This window comes from Macrotis lagotis, chromosome 4 (genome assembly GCF_037893015.1).
Source record: "Macrotis lagotis isolate mMagLag1 chromosome 4, bilby.v1.9.chrom.fasta, whole genome shotgun sequence".
Taxonomy (NCBI): domain Eukaryota; kingdom Metazoa; phylum Chordata; class Mammalia; order Peramelemorphia; family Peramelidae; genus Macrotis; species Macrotis lagotis.
In genome coordinates, this window is record NC_133661.1 from 145795121 (window position 1) to 145815987 (window position 20867).

A 20867-nucleotide genomic window follows, 5' to 3' on the forward strand; every position below is an offset into this window, starting at 1 on the left:
CAGAATCTGCGCTCTATGTGGAAACCTATTTTTTATAGTTCATTAGAGTTGTGTCAACTAAAGGTAGCACAGTGATTAGAGTACTGGGCCTGGAGGAAGGATGACTCATCTTCCTGAGTTCAAATCTAGCCTTAGACATTTATTACCTGCGTGACCCTGTTTACCTCGGTTTCCTCATCTGTAAAATGAGCTGGAGAAGGAAATGGCAAATTACTCCAGTATCTCTGTCAAGTAAACCCCAAATGAGGTCATGAAGAGTTGGGCACAAATGAAAAGTGATCAAACCACAACAAAAACAATTAATGTTCAATATTCTGCACTACTATGACTGTGGTCCTGATATCCTGATACCCCACCTCTACTGAGGTGCCTTATTTCTGGCAAGCAACCATTTTCCTCCATTTTGCCTCCCTCCCAATACCCCAGATTGCTATTTTCTCAGGGCAGTTGGTTATTTACAAAAGAAAAGGCTACTTTAAAATATAATAAATATAAGGTTTTAGTAATAATTTTTTTTAAAAAAGGCATCTACCTAGCAACCACAGACTTTTAATACTCTCCTAATTAGTTGCTATTTCCTTTAGCAGACTGGTTGGCCATGATTCTCCTGGGTCTCAGAACATTCTGTTTTTGTATGATTTAAAAAAAAGAAAAGAGAAGGGTGTCTTGTCCTTTTGAATACTATCCTGATTTGGAATTAACATAGCCAGACACTATGGACCAAATTCATACATCTGGGACATCCCTAGCCAATCCGGAAGCTCTTGATTGATGGTACACTTTTCATGCTTCACCCTTATCTTCTCACTTTACTCTCTAGAGAAGTAGTTGTTATGTTCCTGCTTCAAGGGGATAATATCACATGACTGTGGGTACAATACTCCAAGGACCAACAGTATATAACCCCAAGCAATATATAATGCTCAAACTGAAGTGAAATTTATTCTCTTTCCAAAGTCCAAAAGACCCTTCTTTTTTTTTTTTTAACCATCTCTTTACTATTGTGTTCACATTATTATTGTTGTAATTTTTGGATTAATTCTTTTGAGCTCTTAACTTTCCTTTAAAATTAAAATTAAGTAAATGCTTTCTATAAAATAAAGTAATCCAGTACTAAAAGTTGCCCCAGAATAAACTCCATTTATGAAAACTAGAGCAGCAAGTTATCATCTTCTTTCTCATGCCACCTTCCAGGCCTGCAACTTGGCTGTGCCCATTTTGTCTTTGCCTTTCTCTGCTGGTTGTCAGAAATCAGATGAAGAGTAGGAGAGGGAGAGATGATTCATGAGCACTATATGCCAATGTCTTTGAAATAAAGATGTTGGAATGGGCAAAAGCCTCTTCTAAACACCTGGAAAGTTGCCAACCTACTTTCTTCTCTACCAATATGTCCCTTCTCAAGTAGCATTTATGTCAGGCTCTTCTTGGTTATTTGGAATGGAAGAGTTCTAGAGAACCAAGATGAGACATTTTTCTGCCTACCCTAAGGCATTACCTCAGTAATGACTCTGTGGCTGGAATTTGGTTGGGACTGGAGAGAAGTTGGGCTTCAGTGACCCTCCTCTATAATATGGCTTGGTGCTCCAGCTGGTGGGCTTAGCAGACCACCAGAGTTCTAGGTGACTTCAGGGGTGTGCTAACTAACATGGCACATGCCACAGGAGTCAGGAAAACCATGAATCCATTTGCATGAGATCATACACACATGCAGACACATATAATATATAAAACACACATGGGGCAGAATACAGAGTTCTATGACACGTAGATAATTAAATAGACTGGAACAAATTGCAAGTAGGCATTGTTCTGTATATCTCTGGGTTTAGAAAAATGCATTCTAGTGGTTAATGATGTCATAAGAAGGCACTGGAAGGCAGTAACTTACCCACCACCGGTGCCTCCGTTTTTGCTGAAATGAGTTCGAGGTTCACTGGATGCCAGCTTCAAGAGCTCATTCCACTCTCGCTCCCATTCTTCTTCAGTATAAACTAACCCTGACTAAGGAAAAAGAAAGTATCTATTTTAGGAAATAGAACTGAAACAGATGGACAATGGCCACCTCATCCCTACCACTTGACGAAAGGAATAGATGCTGGTACAGTATAGTGGACAGTGCAAAGAAGATGTAGGTTCAAAGTCAGCCTCTGATACTTTTGAGTTGTATGACCTTGGGAAAGTCATTTGCCATCTGTTCCTTCATTGGTCAAATGAGGGGTTTGGAGCTGATGGCATCCCTTCAGGCTCTAATCTTTGATCCTTTAATACAACCATTGGAAGCAATTATAAACATTGCCTTTGGATCATCTCAGTCCATTTTGAAACATAGCACAGGGACAAAGACAAAAAGGTCTTTGGTAGTGACTGCATAGTTATAGCTGTCTCTGATTTATTTTTCAACTTTGTTGCTGGTAAAAGTTGTTAAGAAAATCTTGAATTTATACTATTTGCTGCAGGGAGTTTTTCTAGCAATAAGGAGTTTGACCTTAGGCAGCCTTGAGGGCAGGATATGACCTAATAATAACTTGCAGGTTAGTCCAGTTTGAAGTAACCCATTAAATTTTAAATGAGTCCAAAAAAAAAGGACTTTCTTTAAATAATAAGCAGTTTCTTCTTCTAGAAAAGTCAGATCCAGGTTCTACTATGAAATAACTCTTAAAACAGGAATAGAACAACATTTGGCATGACAACTGAATAACTCAAAATGGAAACAAATAGCTTTTCGCCAAGAAATACTGCTTGATTCTTTTCTTTAAGCTACCCAGTCTTTATATTTATGTGACTTTTGTGGAGCAGGAAGGAGGTTCACCCCCCCCCCCCGCTCTTTATTGTGCAGAAGGGGAAATTAAGGTTCTTAGAGGGTAACTGACATCCCAGGGCCACACAGCAAAGAGCCACCTTATCTTAGAAGGGAACCCTGCAATTACTTGGTTTCAAATAGCTATATTTCCATGCTATAAAATATGTACCATTATAACAAGAGAGATAAACTTTCCATTCTTTCAATCTAGGTATGAAAACTTACCAATAATTAAAAGACAAGTTGATAATTTATATAGTGTATTCTAATTTCTAAATAATTTGCTTGTAAATGGGAGTTCTTTATAGAATTGGTTTAAAAACTTTTCTGGATGGAATCAATATTTGTCTTTTCTAAACTAGTGGAATGAATTAAAAAGTCCCAAATGAGAGTATTTAGCATTGTGACTTTTTTCTTCCTATTTTCCTGTCTTTTTAAAGGAGTAGAGATTCCCTAACTATAGTTCCTCCTTAATTTCATTTCATCTTTTATGTTTTGTTCTATTTGAGTATAAATTCCATGAAGACTGAGATCATTTCAACTTTTTTTTTTATGTCACTCCTTTGATTTCTTACACAGCATTTCTCAAATGTTTCTTGAATGACTGAAAAGCAAAAATAAAATAATCCATCTCTGGACTGATCTTAGAGAAGAAATCTTTGTATGGTCTTTCAGGCTTTAGAATAGAAAGCACTATTATCATTAGCCAAAAAAATATAATTTTACTAATCATAGTTATAGTGTAGGCAGCTAAGTGGCACAATAGATAGAATGCCAGGCCTAGAATCAGGAAGACATATCTTCTGAAATTCAAATATGATCCCAGACACTTACTAGCTTTGTGCACAAGTGTCTTAATCTTGTTTGCTTCACTTTCCTCATCTATAAAATGAATTGGAGAAGGAAATGGCAAACCGCTCCAGAACCTTTATGATGAAAATCCACAAATAGGTTCACAAAGAGTTGAACATTATTCAAGAACAACAACAAAAATTATTGTATATTGTGAATAATGTCCATAAATTATCCTGACTATATGAGATAAGACCCCTCTAAAAATTTCATGGATTATTTATCAGTTTATTTTCACTTAAGATAAATTGTGCAAGTTGAAGGTAGTAAAAGTATTTATTACTATTTATGCATAATGCTAATTGTTATTTTTTAAAATCTTGTTTGATGTGCCAGAAGATCTTATTATGTAAGTTAAACAAATAAGCTATTAAGTTAAGAAGAGCTATGAGAAACTAGTTTATTAACTTGGTGATTAGTGAAGCAATTAACGATAGCATATACACATCTACCTCTATACATATATACATACATACATACATAGATGTATTCTTTCTAGCCCTCAAAATGCTATACCCATTCAAAATTTGGTAATAATAATAATGATGATGGTAATAATAATAATAAGAAGAAGAATTCATTTTCCAGTGTTTTAGGCTTCCCTCCCAACAACTCTCTGTAACTATTGTCATTCTCATTCTCAGAGGAAGAAACCTCAGTTTCAGGAAAGTTAAGTCATTTGCTTAAGTTGATTTGATTGATGTTTTGTCCTTCGTTCTCAAAGGAGATCATGATATCAGGGAGGTGATGTTATAGTTACCCAGTTCTTGGTCTTGATCTTCTGAGAGAACAGAATTATTGGGTCTAGCATTCTTTACACTAAGTCATATTTTTCTCAATGCATGTTTGTTAAGGAATTTATTTTTTTTTCAGGCAGATAACAAAAAATGTAAATGTTATCCAAAAATAATACACTAATTCCTATGGTGAAAGAATACTCTCTAGGGTATATGTCCTAAGGAAGGATCTTCCCAAATAGGGATGTTTTCAGTGCAATCACCTTAAGCATAATGATTTTTTGGGTGGAAGGGGGCGGTACACACTGTTTACTTCTGGATAGTGACTTGAGAAGACACTGTCCAGGGAGAAGGTAACTGACAGTTGGTGCTGAGTATGACCCCAGATACATAGATATTAAATAAAACCATAAACTTCCATTTTCATAGTCTCAAAAGTATTTCTACGCTTGATTCACTCCTTGGCAATGCCCTTGACTTAACCGGTTATAAAAACTTTGGTAGGGGTAAACCCATATACAGTAGGATGTGTCATGTATCCAGGGATGGTCCCATTCACAAAACAAGAGGAAGGGGAACTAAAAATCTGAGAGATGACAAAAAAAAGGATGGAGAAGATTGTTCCAGAGCTTGCTTAGGGAGAAGATGCAAAGGAAAAGTGAAGGAAGTGTATGGATTTAGAGGGAATAATTTATACACTGGAAAATTCACTGCCCAACAAGATTCCAAGCTGAAGAGTCAGAATAAGTCAATATTCCCTTTCGGATCTGTACACAGTCAGTCACTTGGCTCTTCCAGATGGCCAGATGTAAAAAAAGGTGCTGAGTTGTATAATTTTCAGTCTAAACAAGGTCAAAGATAGAAGTGAGATGCAGCTCTCCTATAGGATATCTGTTCCCAACCATTTCTCCATTGCCCTCTATGAACTCTGAAGCAGCTGAAATTTAACTCCCTTTGCCAGAGGCTTTTTATTTTTTGCTCTTGACATTTTTGTTGTGGTGTTTTAATATGTTCCCTCCCTAGTGCATTGAAACTGAAGCTTTAATAATCTACTGCAGCAATTTTAGTATGGCACCCAGGAAGATGGAACACTGGCTTACATGACCAGCCCCTGGGGCTTGTATTCTGAACTCCGTTACACCCAACCCTGCCATCAGTCAGAAAGATGAGAATTAGCCATCAATCATGGCTTACTGGAGGGTAAGATTAGGGCCGGGTTTTTAAAACATGTCAGTGGGTACAAACCTCCTTATTCTGCTGGGTCTGTTGCCACCTCCACCTCCGCTTTAAAGCTTCCCTTTCAGCTCCACTCCTCATCATGGTATAGAGAGCCTTTCGCAAAACCAGGTCCCGGTCATGAAATCCCCACATACCTATGGAGTAAAGGTATACTTGTGAAAAAAAGGAACAGAAAGTGGAAACGAAGAAAAGGAATCATTAATAAGGGGTTGCAAAAGCTATTAAGATCATGCCCAACACAGTCCTCCCATTTCTGCAGGGATAAAAACAATTTTGTTAATTAATTGCCAAATTCTCCTCATTAGCTAATGATTCTCTTTCATTATTTCTAAGCCCTCCTAATGGAACCCATTAGTGTAAACAGACTAATGAAGAAAAATGTGACCTTTTAAGCAAGCTGATAGCCTAGTTAAAAAAAAACACAACAATAAAAAGCTATCACCACTCTAGTCTCTCTGATTCCAGTGGCAACTAGGTCTCAGTAGACTTCAACTTTACTACAAGGAACCAAATAGGTCTTGGGTCTAGGCTTAGAAATAACATCTGTGCTGTGTCACCAAGAGGTGGGGAATTGGAGGTAACAATAGACTCCTTTGGACTTGACTAAATCAATGACATACATTCTCATATGTTTCAGTATAGTCAGTGAGAAGCAGCAGTGAGTATGCTGCAAAGTTTTGATCGAGAGAATGGCATTACTGGTGTCTAGAGTGCTAAATACAGGAGTATTTGTTTGGTGGGGCTTCTGCTTGCCCGTAGGAGTAGGTTTCATGGTTTCAGTCTAACAGGTTGGATATGTATTCAGGTCATAGAAAATTTTGAGCTTTGAGGTGGCATCAGTTGCTCCCTATGAAATAGGCCTTGGATTAGCCTTTTACATCCACAAATGATGTATAAAGAAACCAGGATTGTGTTCGCATAGGAATAGAAATCCTAACTTGTCTGTGATCCAGTAGATAATTCCTATGAAAGGAAGCATTTGACATTAAGTGCCTCTCTAGTAACACAGGCATGATTTGAATATTGGGCTCCTTTATTCTAAGCTCTATCCACTATGCTACACTGATTCTACTCTTAATAGTATATCTAGTAAACATAAAATGGCCAATCCTTATATAAAAGAATACATACATTCATATCTATTTATATCCTTATAGAAAATAGTTTGGATCTGTCACAGAGATTTTCCTTTAACAATCCTAATCATTTGTCATTTTGGCATTTCAATACAAAAAGAAAACAACTGAAACGAAGTCCTAAGTTCCATTCTCTCACCATCCCCTTCACTTTCCCTCTCTCCCTTTCCCCACCCTGTCAGCTCTTGATTCCAAGTGACCAGGGACACAAGAGCTCTATTCACTTTGAGGATGTCCGGAGGATGCTTAGCAAAAAGCAAACTGGAATAACCAGAAGTAAAGCTCAGCAACCAATTCAATCTGTGCCCGAGTCCACAGTCAAAGACTTAAGGGCAAGTGGCTAGGGTCACCTGTAATGTCCACCTTGAGCCCAGGACAAAGCAATGATGTCTACAGTTTCACAATGGTGTGATGATTTTGTGAAAAGGAGAAATTTCTTTTTTCCTTCATGGAATTCTATTTGGATCAAAAAACATTATCCTTAATAATGTCTCTTCCATTTATGTGTTTCTTTCCATTCCCATTGTAATCATGTCAATCGAGGCTCTCATAATTTCAAGTCTAGATATTCTCAAGTCTCCTAATTGGATTCTTTGTTCTCGTTTCTCTCATACCCCTCAATCCATTCTTCAAAGTGCCTATAGCTAACCTTCCAAAGACTGCTTTATCAAAACCTTACATGTTTTCCTATTGACTGAAGATGAAATGGTAATTCAATAGAGCAAATTATTACTAAGTGCTTCTTATATGCAAAGATATGTGCTAAGGGAACCAAAGATAAAGATGACAAATCATTTTCTTTGAAGAACTTATATTTTCTATTCAGTGTAGGAAGAATATAAACATATATAATTATATATAAACATATAAGGTAAAGCATCTATATTTGTATATAACTATAAGTTTATTAAAAAGTGGAATATATATATATATATAATCTATACATATAAGGTAGTGAGTGATGGGAAAAGAATAAATATCAACAAACTGCTTCAGGAAAATCTGAGGAGTGAAAGAAAATATTTAAAGGGGAAGATGGAGTAGAAGAGTCAGAGGTTTCACAGAGAATGTGGTACTAGAGTTGAATCTTGAAGAAAAATGGATTTGGAAAAGCTAAGATGAAGAAAAGGTGTGTTCCTGGTATGGGAGCCCAATACAAATGGATAGAAACAGTTGGTAGCATCTTGAAGTCAAGGGATAGTTTTTGCTTCTGAAGAAGGTCAGAATGTAGATGAATTCTTCCAACATTTTCCCCCTTCCCCCCAAAACCCCAACAACTTTGAAATAATACCTCAAATCAAATCTTGGAATTCAGATGGAGACATTTTCCAACCTAAGACAACATAGGAGATCCATAGGAGAGGTCTGTAACACTGAAGTGGGCCCAGATCTTGAGTGTGGCAGAAGCATTAGCTCTTGACCTGGGAGCCAGCTACCAAAGCAGCAGTAGAAGCTTCTGAAGCTCTCAGTTCCCAGATAGCAAGAGGGCTGGACAACTGGTCAGAAAGAGATTACAGAGGGCCTTCTGCTGGTCCTTATGGTAACTGGTGCTGAATGGCACCTCTATTGCCCATAAGCAAATTTTGAGTTATGGTTCTAGGACAGAAAGGAGTGCTTACAATACATTATAGGGGAACAGGGGTCCTAGTCACAGTTCCAAGACTAGACAAACACCAGACCCTGCAACTAGAGGAGTCAATGAACTTGGTCACAGTTGAGGCCAAGAGGAACACTATACTTGAGGCTGCAGGGGAACAGGGGCACTTTTTGGATAAAGACTGGAACACAGAGCTGGAGAGCAGTGACCACATCTCTCTTAGGATAACAACATCTTGGAAACACAAAAATTTGTTGACCCCTCAAAACCAGCTCTGTAAATGGTAGCATGAAAATACCTACACTTGGCACAGTGGTTTTCTACCCCCCACCCCCACCCCAGGGTAAGCAGAGTTCAAATTTAAGCATAAATTTCAAAGTAAAGAAAGGAGCTGGGGAAATGAGCAAACAACAGCAACAAAATGAACTTGACCATAAAAAGCTAAAATGGTGGCAGGGAAGGTCAAAACACAAACTTAGAAGATAATGCAAAAACAGCTACAAGCAAAGCTTCATAGAAAAATCCTAATTGGACCCAAGACTATCAAGAACTACTGGAGGACTTGATGAAAGAAATACATGATAGAGGAAAGAAATGAAAGTGATGTAAGGAAAAAAATACTGAAGAAAATGTCCTCTTAAAAACAGATTGGCTTAATGATAAAAGTGGCAGAAACATTTACTGAAGAAGAGCTTCTTTAAAATCAGAATTGGGTCAAGTAGAAAAGGGGGCATAAAAACTCACTGAATAAAATAATTCCTTAAAAATTAAAACTGAGGGGTGGCTAGGTGGCACAGTGGATAGAGCACTGGCCCTGAAGTCAGGAGCACCTGAGTTCAAATCTGGTCTCAGATACTTAATACCTAGCTGTGTGGCCTTGGACAAGCCACTTAACCCCATTTGCCTTGCAAAAAACCTAAAAAACAAAACAAAAAAAATCAAAATTGAGTAAGCAGAAACTAAAGATTTCAAGAAACAATAAAACAAAATCAAAAGTTAAAAAAAGAAGAAAACCTGAAATATGTTATTGGAAAACACCATAGGAGAGATAATTTAAGAATTATTGGTCTACCTAAAAATCATTATCAATAAAAGATCCTAGCTATCAAATTTCAATATGTTATCAAGGAGAACTGTTCTTACATCCCAAAAGCAGAGGGTAAAATAGAAATTGAAAGGATATATACCATCTACTATATTTACTATATAGTATCTATATCTATATGATATTATCTCCTGAAAGAGATCCCAAAATAAAAATCTCTAGGAATATTATAGCTAAATTCCAGAGCTTCCAGGTCAAGAAGAAAACATTACCAGCAGCCAGAAAGAAATCATTCAAATATGGAGCCATAATGAGGATAACACAAGATTTAGCAGCTTCTACTTTAAAGGGTAATTAGAAGAAGTTATAATAAAAAGAGGGCATAGGTGTAAATTGATCACATTAGGATGGTCTCCAAAAAGAAGAAAGGTGAAAAAGAGGAATGCACTAGGAGAAGGGGGAATGAGGTAGAATGTGGAAATTTTTCTTTTATAAAGTAAGTACACAAGGAAGAACTTTTATAATGGAGGGGAAAATGAGGGGAGGATTGCACTTTCATTGTAATTGGATCAAAGAAGTAAGAATACACACACACACACATACACACACACACACACACACACATTCTGTTGGGTATTGAAATCTTTCCCAGTAAGGAGATAGGAGGGTAAGAAATGGGGGGGGGCATTAAAAGAGGATTGGGGGAGGAAGTCGTCAGAAGCAAGACTTTTGAGGAGGAACAAAATAAAAAGAAAGAATGAGAAGGATATACAGAAGAAAATGGGATGGAGGGAAATGAACAGTTAAGTGATCATAACTGTGAAAGTGAATGGAATGAGCTAACTCATAGAAAAGAATCAGATACCAGAATGAATAAGAAATCAGAATCCAATAATATGATGTATACAAGAGACACACTTGAGACAGAAGGACTTTTAGAGAATTGAATTAAAGGGCTGGAGCAGAATCTGTTAAGCTTCAGATGAAATGAAGAGGGCAAGGGTGGTAAATCATGATTTCAGACAAAGCAAAAGCAAAATTAGCTGATTGAAAGTGATAATTAGGGAAACTACATTTTGCAAAAGGTACCATAGTCAATGAAGTAATATAAAAAAATTACAGTAATTTCAGTAATTTTCTCTGATAAAGGCCTCATTTCTCAATTATATAGGTAACTGAGTCATATATACATACATATATATATATATATATATATATATATATATATATATGTGTGTATGTATGTAAGAGCCATTCCCCAATTGATAAATGCTCAAAGGATAGGCTCAATAAGCTATTTGCCAAAGAAGATATCAAAGGTATATGCTGTCATATGAAAAAATGTTCCAATTCACTATTGATGAAAGAAATGAAAATTAAAACAACTATGAGTACCACCTTACACCTATCAGAAATGACAAATGCTGGAAGGAATGGAGGAAAAATAGTTACATTAATGAATTTTTGGTGGAGTACTGAATTGGTCCAACCATTCTGGAAAACATTCTAGATCTTCGCCTAAAGGGCTATAAAATTGTACATTTTGAAACAGCAATACCTCTGCTAAGTCTGTTACCCAAAGAAATCAAGGAAAAAATAGGACCTATATGTATAAAATATTTATAGCAGTTCTTTTTGACAGAAAAGAAATGGAAATCGAGGGGATACTCATAAATTGAGGAATGACTGAACAAACTGAAATGACAAGGGATAGTTTCAGAAAGAAAAAAAAACAGGCAAAACCTTTATGAACTGAAAATGCAAATTGAAGCAATATAAACCAGGAAATCATTGATGTACAGTAACAGCAATATTGTGAGACCTGTCTACTCTGACCAAGTCAAGGATCCAAGACAACTCCAAAGTACCCATGATGAAAAAAAAAATATTATCTGCTTCCATAGAATTGATGAATGCTGAGTGCAAACTGAAGTTTAATTCTCCTGTTTTCTTTATTTTTTTGCTTTTTTGTCTAATATGGCTAATAGAGAAATATATTGTGTAAATCTTGTTGAATATTTGATTGATATCAGATTGTTTCATTTTTCTGTAGGTGGGGGCGAGGTGGTAGGAAAGGAGACAATCTAGAACTCAAAATTTAAAAAGTAAAGATAGGTAAAAATAAATAAATAATAATCTTTTTTTAAAAGTTTGGAAAGGTAAGTTGGAACCAGATTGTGAAGGCTGAGAATGCTGAGAGCATTTGTGTTTTATCTTAGACCCAGTAGGGAGTAAATGATTTTTATTTTTAATCAATAGAGAAACATGATCAAGTCAGTGCCTTTAAGGAGATTATTTTGGCAACTGTGTGAAAGACAACTTGAGAAGGACAAAATGAGAAGCACTCCAAAAAAAAACAACAACTCCTTAATCTGGTATCCTGAGAATTCTATTACCTTTCAAACATGATCTCCCACCATCTACTCATCAGCATAAATCCTCCATTTCAGCCAAATTGATCTACTCATTTTTCTTAAATATTTCACATGTATTCTTGAATCAACAATTTGTTCCTATTGTTCCCTCTACTGGATATACTTTACTCTTTTCCTGCCCTAAAGGTGCTGATCATCATCCAAAGTTCATTTCAAATTCTATATTTACTATGCCTTCACTAGACTTCTCTTAACTCTTTATTTTATTTGTATAATTTATTTTATTTTTTATTTTTTAGGTTTTTTGCAAGGCAATGGGGTTAAGTGGCTTGCCCAACGCCACATAGCTAGGTAATTATTATTGTGTCTAAGGCCGGATTTGAACTCAGGTACTCCTGACTCCAGGGCCGGTGCTCTATCCACTGTGCCTAGCTGCCCCTTTAATAAAGAATCTGAAATATTTTGGAAATCTATAGTTCTCTACTCATTGTTGGACTCACCTAGTGAGGCAGCATGTAAGAGGCAGTTTCCATCCCCTGTTGTTGCCAATGGAAGAAGACGCTTGCAACTTGTACACACCGTTGACCACCAGTTCAGACGACCTGAAATGGAAACTTAACTTTATTCACAATGTAAATTCCAAGAAGCAGTGGTTGTGATGCTAATATACATGCCCTAGAATGTCAAAGATAACCAGTAGGTATTGAATAGTTAAAAGTTTCATAGAAAATAATTTTGGTCTGTGATTATAAAAAAAGACTTTCCCAACTTCTTAAGCAAAACTCATTTTTTTTTCCCTTTAAGAAAAAGATGAGCTGGGGTGGCTAGGTGGTACAGTGAATAGAGCACCGGCCCTGGAGTCAGGAGTACCTGAGTTCAAATTTGGCCTCAGACACTTAATAATTACCTAGCTTTGTGGCCTTGGGCAAGCCACTTAACCCCTTTGACTTGCAAAACAAACAAACAAAAAAAAACTAAGAAAAGAATGAGCTACAGACTGGCCAATATAACCAGAAAGGATAATGATCATTGTTTGGAAGGATTGTGGGAAATCTGGGACACTATTACATGGTTGGTGGAGTTGTGAACTCATCCAACCTTTCTGAAGAGCAATTTGGAACTATGCTCAAAGGGCAACAAAAATGTGCATACCCTTTGATCCAGCAATACCACTACTGGGTCTATACCCTGAAGAGAACAAAAATATTCATAGCAGCCCTGTTTGTGGTGGCAAAGAATTGGAGCCTTGGCTGAATTCCAATATTGAGCATATTAGGAGTATTGAACTAATTATCAGCTGTAATCAAAACTATAAATTAGGTGGTCAGTTAATAAGAATTTGTTCAGAGCCTTCTAAGGTATAGGAGATATATCAATGGATTATTGGATATCCCCTCCAGCAGTATGGAATACAACCTAACCCCATCTAATCCTATGTAGCTCTTGTCTATATCTTTTCCTTAATCATCAGATGATGTGCCCAATGCCTCCCACTAGATTCCTTGACACTGTGTGAATAGCAAAGGAGCATATGGGTTGCTCATTGGTTGTCTCTCATTCCCACTAGCACCTACTTTTCTGACAATATATCTTTCTGACGACATCTTTGAGACAACTTCTCCTGTACAATTACTCATCAGTAATACATCACAGAGAACTCATCATGCTCACTGTATGCTTCTTTATTGCCCTTTGAAAGACCCACAATTCAGATTCTTCAGGGAATACGAAATTCCTAGTCATAGCATCATTAGTAGTATAAAGATACTTAAAAGATGGGCCTTTGTTTCAAGGAGAAGCTTTGGGGGGGCATTAAAAGGACCTCACTGGTAGCTGGTTCATTTTCTTCTTGTTCAGTTCTGGGTCCAACTCAGTTCATTTTGTATCTGTCTGATATACATGAATACATACAACCATAAGTACTGTGGACAATATATCAGCCTTGCTTTTCTCTGTACAAGAATATCACACACACACACACACACACACACACACACACACACACACATTTTCACTGATAAATTATACCTATCCCTGCTTGATGCAGTCTATGTATTGTCCACAATATCCAGATATTCTTCGTTCCCTTGGTGCTTTTTTCATTGAACAGTATAGTATGGTCAATTCTTTTGAGTAACTACATGGATCTAAGAGGGCTCCTTAGTGCTCTGTAGCTGGATGCAACCAATATCCAACACACAGTAATATCTGAAAAATCTCACCATATCTAGGGGATACTTCTTCCTCTTGATCTCTTCCCTAGATATTGTTTATGACCTTTTTGCAACGATCTTCTTGTTTTAATAATCAGAAAGCCTTGAATAAAGTTAATGTCTACAGTTGTTATATCTTTCAAAGAATCTTGTCTGAGTTGGCATCTGACTGAGGAGTGGGTTTTAAATATATAAATATTTTATTTGTTTTCCTATTACTTACAATAGTAGTGTCTACCAATAGTGTTTTGCAAAGTTTTGAATTTTACAATTTTTTGCTTTCTTAATCCCTTCTCCCTCCTCCCAACAGAAGACAATCTGATATAGGCTTTATATTTTCTTCCATGATATGCACAGATCAAAATTAAATGTGTTGAGAGAAGAATCATCCAAAAGGAAGAAAGAAAACATTAGAGATAGCAAAATTATGCAATACATAGGACAACTTTAAACAATTGAAGATAATAATCTTTGGTCTTCATTTAAACTCCACAGTTCCTTCTCTGGTTACAGATAGTATTCTTCATCACAGATCCCCTAAAATTATCTCTGATTATTGCACCGAGGGAGTGAGCAAGTTCATCAAGGTTGATCATCACCCCATGTTGTTGTTAAGGTGTATAATGTTCTTCTAAATCTGCTCATCTCTGAGGAATGCTTTGTTAAAGAGAAACCTGAATATAACATTTGTTCCACTGCATCAAATACTTTTTTATAGTCACATAATAAGTACAAAGGAGTCTTTTATTTTTCTTTTCATCAATTGTGTGATTGGAAAGATACAGTCTACTATAGGTTGTCATTATCAAACTTTTCGACTCCTCCTCAAACCTTCATCATGCATTTACATTTACATCACATACATTTACATCATTCTCATTAGAAATTTACAGAAAAGGAAAGTAGGCATGTGAATCATATTAAAATTTCTCAGCTGCCCTTTTTGGAATAAGAATAAGGCCTGCAATTTTCCCCCCACAGGTCTTTGGTATTTTTTGCTCTCCTAGATATTTTGAGACTTGATCTCTCTGTGCCCTCTCTCTCATTTCATACTCTTGGGTCATGTTTTCAGACTTTAAAAAAATCTTCCTTCTCTATATTCACTTTGGTATTGAAGTTCCCAAATATTAAATATATGTTACTTTGGTGTTTACTGAGTTTTTCACAGAATTTCTCTATGTCTTTTTCATCAGCAATAAAATAGTCTTCCAGATTAAAGACATTTTTTTCTATTTGTATGAGAGAGAGATAGAAGATAATAGGAGAAAAAAAGACAAGGTAAAATATTTCTTTTGGGGAAGAAGAAAAACATAGTTCAGAGAAACTCAGACTAGCTCCCATTTATGTAGAAATGTGGGGATAACAAAGCATTTTCCTGACAACAGCCCTGTGAGTCAAGGAATGCAAATATTGGCAATCTCATTTTACAAATGGGAAATTCAAGGAAGGCCAGAGAGGTTAAGTGATTTATCCACTATTGCATAGCTAGAAATTAGGGCTGAAGTTCATACCCAGGTCCTTTGAGGCCAGTATCCTCCATGTTGCTTTAGAAAATCTTGATTTTAAAGTACAGATGCACTTCTAAGCTATACAATAAATGGGGTGGGGTGGGGTCGGAGCAAAGCAGATAATAGTACTCTGGGGAAAGTCAGTCCTTTTCCTTTTCTGGATGAAGGGAGGAAAAAAAAGATGAACCCTAAATTCATCATCAGAAAATATATATTCTGGGCCCGATGAGTCCTATAGGAGTCAAATAGCAGAATATTCTAACCACTTATTAGTCTCTGTGTTTCTATTATGCAACTTTCATACCATAATAGGAGTCAATGATGTTCCAGATTCCAATCAAAGATGTCAGGAATCCCAGGGTCTTCCCCCAAAGCATAGCTCTGATGGCAAACTTTACATTTGTATTACAGCCTCTTCCTGCTTTACATTACAAGGGGAAAAATAAAAATTCCCAGATCAATAAATATGGTTAACATGTAGTGAGCAGACTTTACAGACTGAAAAATGAATTTCTTTTCAGGACAACATAACCTCTGTCTACTTTTGTCTGAGAGGTGAATATCAGGAGGAAAGCCCCAAATTGGAGCCTGCCTTTTGTCAAGAGAGTGCCCTGTCCATGGCAACTGCTCTTAGGAGAACAGTTTTGGAAGTTCCCAGAAAATAAAATACAAAGAGAGGCAAGATGAACCCAGAGTGCCCTCCTTCAAAAAAAGAATTATATAGCAATTTGTGACATTAGTGACTATCCAAGAAAAAGCATCCAATTGATGGCTGGGAGTCGGTTTCATATAAGGGGAAGAGGATTCATTGTCCCCTGGAGATTGTGATGGGACTGCTTTTTTTTTCAATTACAATTTCCAAAGGCAGGGGTTTGGGGGTCAGTAGGAATTCTGTAAAAATTAAATTTGAAAAAATCCTATGTATTTGAAGGGCATTTGGGGATCATCATTACAGAAGGCATCTTAAATTGCTGAAATGTGTTCTAAGCACCGAGGGTGAAGGTGAAACAAACCTCTGAGCTCATTCTCTTTGCTTGGTCTCTAGAAAGGAATGGCTGCAATGCTGAAATTAAAGTCTTCCAGATTCCCTAGCTGCTTTAGTTTGGTTTTTTTTTTTTTGAGGGTTGGGGAGGGGAGAGAAGAAGGGTATAGAGTGTTTGGAAAGCAAAGTAATGGAGAATTTAGACTCTAGTAACAAGGCTCTGAAATGTTCAGAAAAGGGAGGGCTGACTGTTAAAATGCCAGTAGGGACAACAAGGAAGAATTCTTCCTGGATACTCAAAGTATTACTGGCAGCTCATCACATGCTTCATTTATAAATCTAAATATACAAACTTTGCTTCCTTTAGGGAGTAGGATGCATTGACAAGTCACAACCTCTCTTGGCCTCATTTTCCTATCTGAAAATGTGGGGACGATTTAATGGCTTTGAAAGCCCTTGCAACTCTAAATCAATAATCCTATCATTTTATGTAAGGGATCATGTTAAGATTAAAAATGCTTCCTTTTCCCATTTTCCCTTGACCTTTTTTTCCCTTCCAAATTCCTGTATAGGAATTTGCTATTCTTTATAACCAACATGCCAGCTACTGTCCCTAGTAGAGCTAGTGGGATGTGAGTGCCAGCTGCCTTCAAATTTAATGACAAGGAAGAGGATGTTAAGAACCCTGAAATTTACCTTCAGACATTATGTGTTCTTAGGCTAGGACTGTCCCAAAGTGAAGTGTTCAAGAAGCATCACAATGGCCCACAAAGTTACTTTTATTAAGATTAAGTACTTTTCTTGTACTTTGTATTTGTTGCCTGCTGCTTTTATAATTTAATTAATAATCTCTTTGTGAAAATTTTCCCCAAATGGTTTCAACTGCATCCTCCTTCAAACTCTTCTAAGTTGAATTAGTTTGGGATAAAATTCTGCTAGTGCTGGGGTGGGATGCTATTGATTTCCCTCCACATTTCCATTAATTGATCTATCTTTTCTCTTCAAAATTAACCTGAACCCATTTTCCATATACAGTGCAGGTTAAGGGGATCTGTTTTAAAAAGTTTTGATATATCTGAAGTTACTCTATATTTGGCAACAAGACAAAGGGAATGGGAAACCTCAAATCTTTATATACAATTCAGATCCTTCAACAAACTTTAGGGACTCTAATCCTATGTTTATGATTTCTACCTGTTTCTGCTGAGGGAAGTTTTGGTCATTTCAAGGCAAGCTCAGAAGAAAGGCCCCTTGGTCGTCATATAGTCCAAACTTGCCAACAAAGGCCAGGTTCTGATAGTTTTTGGTATTAGTCAGTGTAGCAGTCTGCTATGCTGGCCTCTTTCAGTGACTGTATAACCACAACTTTCCCTATAAAGAACTGACTTCACTTTATAGCTTAGAGACTTTGCATCATAAAACCATTTAGAGTTATAGCTATTCCTGCTGAAGGCCATAAAGATGAAATACTGGGTAAACTTTGCCAACCAAACTTCAGAACAAAGGGATAAAATAGGTGTAAGATGCATACAACAGAAAAAGGAGGCCTTTCTGGATCTGCCCACCATCCCCCAATCACTAGCTCTCCTAGATTCTTATTTTTTAGGATTTTGCAAGGCAGATGGGGTTAAGTGGCTTGCCCAAGGCCACACAGTTAGGTAATTATTAAGTGTCTGAGATTGGATTTGAACCCAGGTACTCCTGATTCCAGGGCCGGTGCGGAGCCGCTTCTGCTCTCCTACATTCTTGAAAATACTTTCTATTTAATGATTATTTATCTCTCTCCTTGGTAGAATGTAAGTTCCATGAAGGCAAAGACTATTTCCTTTTCTCTTTTTATCTCTAATACTTAACATAAAGCTTTGTACATATTGTCATTTAATTGATAATTATTTGTTAAAGAAAAAAGATCTTGGGAGAATCCAAGTAAGCTGTTTTATCTAGACTACATAAAAATAGGATTCTCTTTCATTTATTCTTCTTCATACTAAATTCTCTAAAATAGGGGTTGTGTATCCCAGGGGATGGTGGCATTATCCTAAGGAGTGTGTGATCAACTGGAGAATAAGAGGATAGACAGCCCAATCCATCAAAGATAACCAATGTTGTGCTTGTCTCCAAGGATTCCCTTTACCTATTATAGTTCAAAATGCACTCATTGACCCCCTCTCACTGCTGGCATCCTCTGCTTGCAAACCCTTCTAGCTGGTTATTATTTAATTAGAACTTGCTTGCTACATAGGCAAAATTCCCTGCCTGATCCCACAATCCCTAACACTTTAAGTTGTGTCCCCAGGGATGCAGTAGGCATTCCTCAACACTGCATTTTTTGTGGGACAGAGTGAGTCAATCAGTGGAGAGGCTAGAAGGCCACTCATAGAGGAGAGGTTAGTAAGAATGGCTTATGATCTGCATTACCAAGCTCATTATTTACTCCTCCTAACCCAAATCTTTATTCCACACTTCTTGCCTCACTAATCCTCCAGTCACCCAGGCCTTCAACTTCAGTGTCATCCTTTACCCCATATAACACCCACAGCCATCCCTTTTCTCTACTCATAAAGCTATCTCCTTAATTCTGACTCTTTATCATCTCTCATTTAAACTACTGCAAAAGAATTCTAATTGAACTGCTTGCCTCAAGCTAATATTTTAATGTTAAGATGGCAGAAAGTCTCTAGTGTAGTACCCCAGGAATCTACACCTGGCCTTATGGTATTTAACATTTTTATCAGTGATTAGGATAAAAACATGTAGACAGTTATGCAAATGATGCAGAACTTGGAGAGACAGAGTCAGTTTCCAAAAGAATTGGGTCATTTTAGAATCTGTCTCTGTTTTTTCAAGGAGTGTAAAGGCTAGTTGGAAGGAAGAAGGAAGAGACAGAATAGGCTACACTGGAGTAGCAGGCATGTTCTTTTTTATTTCTATTTTTTTTCCTTCAGCTACATGCAAAAACAAGTTTCAACATTTATTTCCAAACCTTGAGTTCCAAATCTTCTCCCTTTTTCTCATCCCATTTCACTCCATTGAGAAAGCAAGTTACTTGGTACAGATTAAAAACATGTAGCCATGAAAAACATTATTACAATAGTCATGTTGTAAAAGTAAATATACCCCCCTCCATAAAGAAAGAGAAACTTCAAGAAAAATAAAGTGAGGGGGGGAAAGCATGTTTCAGTCTGTATTCAGACATCATCAACTCTGTCTTTGGGATGAATAACATTCTTTCTCATAGGTTCATCAGAGAAATTTGCTTCAATATTTTTCCCATAGTTGCTAATGATAGCTATATTTCCTTCCATCCTACACCCCACCCCCAATTATTCTATTCTCTTTCTCCTTTCACCCTTGCTCTCCTCAAAAGAGTGTTGTACCTGACTACTCTCTCTCACAATCTTCCTTCTCTTCTATTACGTATTCCCCCTCCTCCCCTTCCCCCTGTCCCCTTCTTTTACTGTTTTCCTCCAGGGTAAGATAGATTTCTATACCCAATTGAATGAACCACTTCTGATGAGAGTAAGGCTCACTCACTTCCCCTTACCTTCCCCAACTTCCACTCCACTGAAAAAAAGCATTTTCTTGCCTCTTTAATGTGAAATAACTTACCCCCTTCTACCTTTCCTTTTCCTTTCTCCACCATTGACTCCATCTTTTTAATATATTACACCTTCAAATTCAATTCCCTCCTGTGCCTTGTGTGTATAAGCTCCTTCTAACTATTCTAATAAATGGGAAGGTTCATATGAGTTATTAGTATTATCTTCCAATGCAGGAATACAAGCAATTCAATATCATTAAGTCCCTTATAATTCAGCAGGCATATTCTTGCAAGGGAAAGACACAGCCCTGCAAACCCTTGCTATCATCAACATTTTACTCCCTGTCAAAATCATTCAAGGTAATTGTACTAAATAGGAGGCATCCAGCAGAAGAGTGAGAACTATGGCAGGGTCACTCACTTAATATTAAAATCACTGAAATTTCATCAGTCACCTATTTTACCTAATACTCTGCTGGGTTCTCTCCCCATAATACTACATAAACATAGATTCCATCTTGTAAGAGCTTAAAGAGCTCAATAGGTTACTTAAAAAAAATACACTTTCAGTTACAAAACTTGGACCATTTCTGCTACTTATCCTCCCACGGAAATGTGGCACAACCCATTTCATAAACCACATTCCAGACATTGCTAAATGTTTCATGATGGTCATTCCATCACTTAGAAATCTACAATTCCTTCTCTGAGGATAGGAATGAATGTTTGGAAAATCATAACCTCAAAAACTAGGCTTCTAAATAGGTCTCTATTCATATTGTTTACTTGGGTGTCTGTCTCCCATCAGTCTCGAAGGATTCTAAGTTTGTCTGGATACTAGA

At 36.9% G+C, this 20867-nt stretch overlaps 1 protein-coding gene across 1 annotated transcript in view; it reads right to left on the bottom strand.

The window, feature by feature from the left end:
* The window catches only part of OTUD7A (OTU deubiquitinase 7A), a 414523-nt gene that overhangs the window by 65799 nt on the left and 327857 nt on the right, over window positions 1-20867 (bottom strand). The window contains exons 8-10 of the mRNA XM_074236215.1: window positions 12282-12383; window positions 5635-5762; window positions 1889-2001 (exon numbers count right to left, since the gene is read on the bottom strand). Coding sequence (XP_074092316.1) covers window positions 1889-2001; window positions 5635-5762; window positions 12282-12383 — 343 coding nt within the window. The remainder of the gene's footprint in view (window positions 1-1888; window positions 2002-5634; window positions 5763-12281; window positions 12384-20867) is intronic.